General features: G+C 45.1%; 1 protein-coding gene across 1 annotated transcript; it reads right to left on the minus strand.

Annotated features, from left to right (window-relative positions):
• Window positions 1-1,847: 1,847 nt before the first annotated feature.
• MMAB (metabolism of cobalamin associated B) lies at window positions 1,848-8,091 on the minus strand. The gene is made up of 9 exons (XM_075012954.1): window positions 7,907-8,091; window positions 7,338-7,408; window positions 6,549-6,642; window positions 5,568-5,625; window positions 4,806-4,878; window positions 4,481-4,578; window positions 4,017-4,081; window positions 3,116-3,175; window positions 1,848-2,433 (listed from the first exon to the last, which is right to left on the minus strand). Exons 1-9 carry the CDS (start codon window positions 8,008-8,010, stop codon window positions 2,346-2,348), a joined length of 711 nt encoding a protein of 236 aa, XP_074869055.1. The 5' UTR covers window positions 8,011-8,091; the 3' UTR covers window positions 1,848-2,345.
• Between the last annotated feature and the right edge of the window lie 95 nt (window positions 8,092-8,186).

Below are 8,186 nucleotides of genomic sequence, written 5' to 3' on the forward strand. Positions count from 1 at the left end.
TATTCAAAAGTCTCACTTTGGTCCAGAGGTGCTGGGGGCAGGAGGGAATGCCATAAATCCATCCTGGAGATGATTTATGTAGCATTCATGAAGAATTTATTATTCAGAGAACTTTATTCAATTAAACTTTCAAAGCCTCTGGATTCTTAAAGGTTCAATAGTGATAACTGAGACAGTGCGATCATAAAACTCAATGGCCTGCCTGAAGTAGGCAGTGAGAAAATGCCGGCTGTGACATTGCAGCTGAATGTACAGCAAGGCAAGAGCATTTGTCATCAGGATGTGTTGCAGGCTAAAGTCTAGAAAATTGCTCTGTGAAAAATGTGCCTTAATAGCTATGAAGTATCAGTTAAAGAAGAAAAAGTTGAATGAGCCAAGCATGGCATTAGGTGATGGGAATCCTTTATCTTGACCCTGCTCTGACAAAAAAGTTAACACAAACACACAGGGCTTTCTTTTACAGGGGGTTTAAAGTTGTTCCCAATGAAATACTGAACTATAAAAGCAGCCTGACCAGAAAAGGTCCCTCCTGCAGAGCTGGAGCAATTATAACCATTTAATTCTTTGAGCTATTTTTACAGTACATAATTAGCCTCCATTCAGAATGTGGGTTGTTTTGTTTTTCCCCACTAGCTGTAGATTTTAGGTCTTTTGCTTGTTTGTAACTTGATATCAACCTGGGATGCTTGCACCTTTCAGGAAATGTTTTTCCACATCATACCCATGCAGGATGATTGGAATTATATACATATAAATCTTAATGGGCATACACAGTTTCATAAAACATGTTACCTATTAATTAGCTGTATTGGGCTGTTTTCAGTTAGCAGGCTGTTTAAGCACCCTGAACACCCTTTTCCATGGAACTACTCCTTTATTTGTAAACACTGTGCACTCTTTAGTTCTTCCTGACAAAGCTTTTAGACTTCCATCCTGAAAATATAACTTCACAGCATGTTGAACCTCCCTGCTTGAGCACCTTTGGAACATGACTGGTCCTGGACCAGGGGAGGTCGCTGTCAGCCCCTCTGATGCTGCCAGCTGCAAGGTTCCACTTTGTGGCTGCAGTGGGGCCAGCACTGATAGACTAGGGATGGAAGAACACTCAGGGAAAAGGGGGGCAGGGGCAGAGGTGGAGCCCTGCAGCTGGGGGTCAGGGGTGAAGCTCTAGCTGGCAGTAGAGTTCCATAGTGATCACTGTGCTCCCGGCCACTGGCTGCAGCGCCCTAGGCCCTGCCTCCTGTCCCTGCTCCTCCCTGAGCTTGAACACCACAAACTAGCTATTTGTGGTGCTCTGGAACCTCTAGGAGGGCAGGAGAGGAGCTGCTGAACAAGGGGCCTCTGACTTTTCTCTAGGAGTGCTCCTGCCCTGGAGTGACTGTGCATGTTGCTGGACAAGGGAAGTCCAGATTACAAAGCTTCATCCTGTACTGTGAACAGCCCCTTCGATAGCAGTAGGGCTGCTTGTGGTAAGCAAGTGAAATAAGTGCACACCTGCTGGTGGAAGTGTGGTCTTAGTTAGGAATAAGCGTCTGTTGTTGGGTGTTATCCTGCCATCCTTGGTAATACTCCGACTGACCACAAAGCTGGTCTTGCCTACATCTGAACTGCAGGACTTGGCTCTTGGTGCTGTTTAATTCCTTTTCCTTGCCCAAGCCCCATTCATGGCTGGAGTCAGCAGAAGTGATTCATCTCAGCTGCGCAAGGGCAGGCTGAGTGTGCCAGACGGTTCTTAGCACATCCTTGTAAATCTGCAGGGCACTTCCTCCAGCCCAAGTTGATTGATTGAAGGCAACTTAAAAGGCAAAAAACAGGCAGGGTGTAGTAGTAAAGTGAGACACTTTAGCCCTGTTAGATTACGTAAATCATGTTTATTATTCCTACCTCCTGGTCTGGGCTCCTGAATCAGTGCACACTTCCTGTTTGTGTAAATACTTTAACCCTCTACAAGCAGTTGAGTGCTCTCTCTCTTCCCTTCAGCAGGATGATTGTCCATATCATCTTCCCCAGCACTGAGCATGCAGCTATGTCGGCAAAGATGGTTTTGTTTTTCTCAAGCTTTTGAAGCCGCCTGAGTCAAACACAATGATCGTGAAGCACCTTGGCAAACAATTCAGGATCCAATGCTTTGATCTGGAAGCTAGCTTAGAGGTAGAGTTTCACAGAGTGATGGCATCTTTTCTACAATGCTATAAACAAGTTCTCAAATGATTTCATTGGGGAAGGGAGGGTAGGTGGCAATTCAAGTTCTGAATCAATGCTCACGCTTTCTTCTCCCCATGGCTTCCCAAACCTTGGCTGTATTTAGCTTTTCATAATCTGGTAAGTATAGTGTCATCTCCAAGTTAGGGTTCATTTTTTGTATAAATTTTCTCTTCTTTTCCTTCCTTCATTGCAGCATAACGTGCCAAAATGAAAAGAAAATCACTAAGTCTGGAAACCAAGAAAAGAAAGTAGTTGATTAAATACACATTTATCACCACAGGTGCTTGCATCTAGCGCTACATACATCTATAAAACAACTGAGAGGAAGCTGTGCTAGTCTATACACTATCAAAACAAAAAGCAGTCAAGTAGCACTTGGCTCAATCTAATTCTTGACCTTCCCCCCCTGACCCCTCCACTCTGATTTGCTCACCTTGATTATCTTTTTCTGATTTGTCCTCCTTGCTTACTGTTTTTGGTTCTCTGTGCCTTAAATATTGAGTCTGTTCTGGTCTGGATATGGTCTGAAGAAGTGGGTCTGTCCCACGAAAGCTCACCTAATAAACTATTTTGATAGTCTTTAAAGTGCTACTTGACTACTTTTTGTTTCTATAAAACAACCGACTGCACTGAATTACAGCACTGGAGCTGCAAGTAAGGCAAAGAAAACAAATGATTCCCAAAACAGTTTTCAAGAAAAGACTCAAATGATTGCTGCCCCAGGAGCCTGCACCTTCCCTTTGCTTGCTAACCCTCTGAGATTTAAAACATAGATAAGCTAAAATCTTAACCTGAACTGAGAGCTTCTCTAGTGGGTCCCCTGATGTTCTCCCCATAAATTTTAATGGAAACAACAACGTACAGTCTCTGAAGCCTTTAAGGCAGCCAAAAATGCCAGAATCTGTTTTACCTGTTCAAATACTTGGCCACATTTGCATCTGCCTCTCCCGCCTGTACCAAAGGAACAACACTAAAAAGAGGGTGGGGGGAGAAAACAATTTCTTGTTATGTTTAATCTATTAGCTTAGGAGACGCATCTTAATAATAGACAAGTCTTTGAGGTTTGAAGGTGTTTAAAACCTTGACCGTGCTCGCAGTATAGCCTCAGTTCCACTTTAATGCTTTCTGTACTGAAATTATCATCTAAAAATTAACTCTGCACCTGAAATCTATGGATTGCTTTATGCTTTGACCAGTCAATGAAAATGAGTGCTTAAGCACAGATTCTGCTTCTCTACAAAATGTAAGAGAGAGAGAGAACCCACTATGAGAAAAAGCATCAGTGTTGATGGTAGCAGTTTATAAGGATAATTACCACCAGCGGATGTACACTGCTAAGCTCATGCTGCCCTACAGCACTGGGCTCACTCTTTCGGTTTAGGTGAAGGAACTCTTCTACCGTTCTTATGGTGATATGCGAGTTTTATATGAATTCCTTTTTAACAAGAGGTCATACAACATTTGGTTATTTGCTGCCCAGACAGCGTTGGTCAGTTATAGAAGGTGGTAGATGCTAGTTTACAAAATAAATTCTGAAGCTAGGAAACTACAAGAGTGCACTTTTACCCTTGGCCTCTTGTTTCCAGAGAATCCAGCAGAGCTGACTCCAAAGGCTGATGTCAGCTTTTTAGCTGTGATTGCATCAAAAATGTTACAGGAGAGCTCTTTAATTAAAGAAATCTTTATTTCCAGTTTTGCTTCAATTCTAAGCAGCATTTGACTTCAGATCAATTACATAAGAAACAGTTGTAAAAGGCTGCAGCTACCTGCACACAGATGGCCTTTTCTTTTAACCTTGTTCTTATACTTACCACCTCTCTGCTCTTCGGCAGACAGCTCTGGAGAAATGAAGAGCAGCACTACTTTTACCTCCAGACTGAAACAACATTAAAAACACTTCAGTGCCTTGTACCAGAAGCCACAGGCAGCCACCTAGCTGCACAGAACTTTAACATATGACATCTTACACAAAATGAAGCCCTATTCTACAGTGACAGAAGTTATGATGTCCATCCGAATGGCACATTCCTGCTAGGCATTTTAAAATGGACATCTAAATGCAATTGCATGAGGTGACACAGGAAGGTTAGCTTGGTCTCTCACTCCTACAGTTGTCCCATCTTTGTATAAGTTCTAGAAGAGAATGTGCTGGGTGGTTTTTCAGGTTGCTCAATGTTTTATTTAATATTAATTAAGTGAGAGTGGGTGTCCAAGTATTCAGTCAAATACCTAGCAAACAGGTTCCGTTCAGTTAAAATTGTGAGCCAAAACTTACAGGCAAAATGAAAGCAGTAAGAGGTGGAAGTTGGTCGGAGTATTTATCAATCCACTGCTCCAGTTCCAGAACTGGCTTTTCGCTAAATGATGTTAGTTCTAAAGACGAAACAATGAAAATACTATAAAAACAAATCAATGCACAAGATGGATCTTGCAAAGAGAAGGGTAAAAGCTTACAGCTGTGTCACACAGATTTCATCTTCTATGGCAAATGCTAACAGAAGTGCACAAGCAGTATTGCTAAATCAACAAACCGACCTACAAAGAGAGCATTTTTTTAAGCTGCTGAGTTACTATCTTAGGTAAAATGATTTGAGGATTACTTAAGTGAGCCTCCCTGGCTGAGGAGAGAGGAGTTGCAATGTTGGAACCCACATCCTGCAGCATGCACTGGACCTAAAGGCAGAAAGAGGGGGAGAAAAATGAAAGCAGGCATTACAATCCAAGCACAGACAATGGAATTACAGTAGCAGAGACGCCACTCGACACTCCAGTAAGATTTTCTAGAGGTAGTTTGGTAGGGATCTTCAGAGCCTTTAGTCCGTGACATTGACCACTTTCACAGTGTGATGCTAGTAAGTAAATGCCAAATGTAACCTCCAGGTGAGCTGTCTTCCATTGTGATACACCGTTCTTCTTTACCACAGGCGTCTTGGTTTAGTATTTGTGGTCTCCTGTTTTCAATCTGAGAATATCAGGTTTACTCTGTGCCCAAGATTGTGCACCATAACGGATAGGAAACACGATCTATTTCCAGATCTGAAGAAGTGGGTCTGCCCCACAAAAGCTCACCACCTAGTAAATTACTTTGTTAGTCTTTAAAGTGCTACAGGACTGCTTGTTTGTTTTGTGAAGATACAGAATATCTTGGTGACACTCATTCTACATTTCCTTTTCAGCACAGATAGCAGCATCTTGTTTTTTAAGGTCTGACTAAAGGTTGTATGTGGAATTCCCATTATCTGTAATGGGACCTACAAGTCCAAATTCCCTAGATGGCTTTAAAAATTTGAAGTGATAGTTTAAGAACACAGCATGCAGATTGAATAGTCATGTTAGACAATGAACATGCAGTTATTACTCACTTTGTGAAGTTGTTCAACAAAAGTGTGGCCACTTTCCTGGCTAAATTCACTTGCAATCCTAGATTAAGATGAAGTAGGGTTAGCTCTAGGGCTGAAGAGACTCGTTTGGCACAATATATCTTGTATTTACAGTTCAATGTACTCGGTATTACAGGCACAGATTCACAAGGAGCATTGCAGTGCAACACAGAACAGAATAGGACTCCAAAACCCAAAGACAAAAGTCACCAATTCAGGCTCAGATGTGCATAAACTCATAGAATCCTAGGACTAGAAGGGACTTCAGGAGGTCATGGAGTCCAGCCTCCTGCCCAAAGCAGGATCAATGCTAACTAAATCATCCCAGCCAGGACCTTGTCAAGCCAGGACTTAAAAACCACTAGGGATGGAGATCCTGCCATGAGCATACACTGTTTTCTAAGGGTTACAAATGCAATACACTTCTTCCTATACACAGGAACTGTAGAGTGTGACAAGCTGATCCACTAGCAAGTTTTTATTGCTAAAGAAGCAAATTCTCTTCTTCAAAGAGAGAGAGATCAGACTGAATGAATATTATAGTTGAACACACTTTTTTCTTACAAGCAATTAAATGGACATTAAGTGCTCCTGGCTAGTTGCCAATGTAGCTCTCCAGTGAATTTGGCTCATGAAGCATTTGCAATTGCTCCCCAAACTTACAATATTTTCTCTCTCCCCCTTTCTTTTTAAAAAAAAAATTCACACACTTCAAAGAACACCAAGAATAAAGAGTGTGTGCACTTCCACCAGAACACACTTCTCAGGCTTTGTTACATCTTTACATCACTGGATAGGCTTGTAGGCCTTATTCTATGTCTGCAGTGTCCATGACTGTCAGGTCTCAGCTTACCAAAGTAAGTAAAAAAGACAAACTTTTTGGCACTGTCTCTCCACATAAAAGCTTTAGCAACACCACGGTAAACCAAAATCAAAGAAGAAAGAATTCACAGTTTTTTGTACCCAATAGCAGAAGTCAATTCATCTGTTGTTCCCAAAGCTTCAAAGATCTGATCATCTTTAGATCGTCTCTCCCCAGTGTAAGTGCTGGAAAACCCTTTAAAAGCAATCAACAGCAACAAGAAGAAAAGGGATTGGAATAGACAAAGCTTGACAAGTTTTCATTATTTAAAATGTAGTCTATGCTAGGCTGACACCCAGATAGCAGCAGCCTTAGATTTATAATACCCTAAATCTCCTGGGGGTCTACCACTTAACAGTTCATGAGCTGATTGCTTCTGTGACACAAATAGCGATGGATCCCCACTTAACATCAGTTTCTTCCTGTCTGGTGATGGTGTCACAGATGAAAGCAACATGCCAAAGACCTTTTTCAACTAACCTATGGTTCTATGTGTTACTTTAACTAAGGCACCTCTGCCCACACCCCAATGCCTTTGCAAGAGTAAGAACTTGCCGGCATGAAAAGCACAGGCAAGGGTTCACTGAAGCTACAGAGTCAAAACTTCCAACCAAAAATAGTGCCTGGTGCTAAGAGGACAAATGGAACAGGTAAACAACCACTTAACTTCTGTAGGGACTAGCGCTAGTCACCTGACAATTCTAAATAAATAGCGCATCAGAGCACTGTGGTTTATCTGCTGTATTACACAAGCGTTCATTAGTACCGGCAAAGGATTAAATTGGCTAGTGCATTAAAATTCAGAACAACCTGGGCAATGTAAGAGCCTTTGTCATGTATTATGTTATGTAGCTATTGAAGTTGCTAGGTTTTTGCAGCCCAGACAGTACCTTTGTCTCCTGTTTTTGTGTAAATCTTTGGAAGCCGGGTTGTCTTGGGTTCGCTTTCCAGGCTGGACACACTATGAAATGATCCTGAGTTTAGCAGATCTGACACTTTAACGTGAAGTTCTTGGCAAGCGAAGGGCCCTGTGTGATAGACACAGCGCAGCCCAGCGCTGGGCTGGGTTCTGCCGCTCACCCCGGGCTCCCCACGAGTGAGTGCCCCGGTCACTGCCAGCGTCTGCCCCTGCGCTCTGCCTTAGAAGGCAACACAACGGGGGCCGGTTCGCTTTGGACCCGCACCCAGCGCGGCGCCAGCCCCCGGCGGGGACGCCGCCGTTCACGCTGCGCCGCGGGTGGGGACGAGCCCAAGAAGCGGGGCCTTGTTCTGTCCAAGGAAACCTCGTGTCCGGCACAGGAGCGAGGCTACAACGGGCGGCGGGGTTCAAGGGCGGCCCGGCCCCGGGGGTGGGGGGGAGCTCGGCGCGGCCCCGGGGAATGGGGGGGAGCTCGGGGCGGCCCGGGCCCGGCCGGACGGGGAGACCTGCGAGCCGGGGCCTCTGAGCCGCTCCGCTCACCTGCCCGGCTCCCCCCGCTGTCCGTAGCCCCGGGCCGGCGGCCAGCCCCGGAGCGCCCCGCCCAGCGCCAGCCGGCAGCAGCGCCAGCCCAGCACCACCGCCATGGGGCTGCCCCGGCTCCGGGCCCCGACCTCCGGCCCCGTCCACGCCGAGCCCGTCCCGTCCCCGCGCCCGCTGACCCCTCTCGGCCCCCGTCGCTGTCACCCGACCGCCGCGCCCCCCCCACCACGCGGCCCTACCGTCTCCCCATTGGTCCGACAGAGCGCGCCGCCCCGCAGGG

This window comes from Carettochelys insculpta, chromosome 18 (assembly GCF_033958435.1).
Source record: "Carettochelys insculpta isolate YL-2023 chromosome 18, ASM3395843v1, whole genome shotgun sequence".
Taxonomy (NCBI): domain Eukaryota; kingdom Metazoa; phylum Chordata; order Testudines; family Carettochelyidae; genus Carettochelys; species Carettochelys insculpta.

Coding starts and splice junctions, on each gene's coding strand:
- MMAB (XM_075012954.1), bottom strand. CDS start 8,010: ATGGCGGTGGTGCTGGGCTGGCGCTGCTGCCGGCTGGCGCTGGGCGGG. Junction 6,643..7,337: donor CACAAAAACAGGAGACAAAG/GTACTGTCTGGG, acceptor TTGCTTTTAAAG/GGTTTTCCAGCACTTACACT. Junction 2,434..3,115: donor GTGGCCAAGTATTTGAACAG/GTAAAACAGATT, acceptor CTTGGTTTCCAG/ACTTAGTGATTTTCTTTTCA.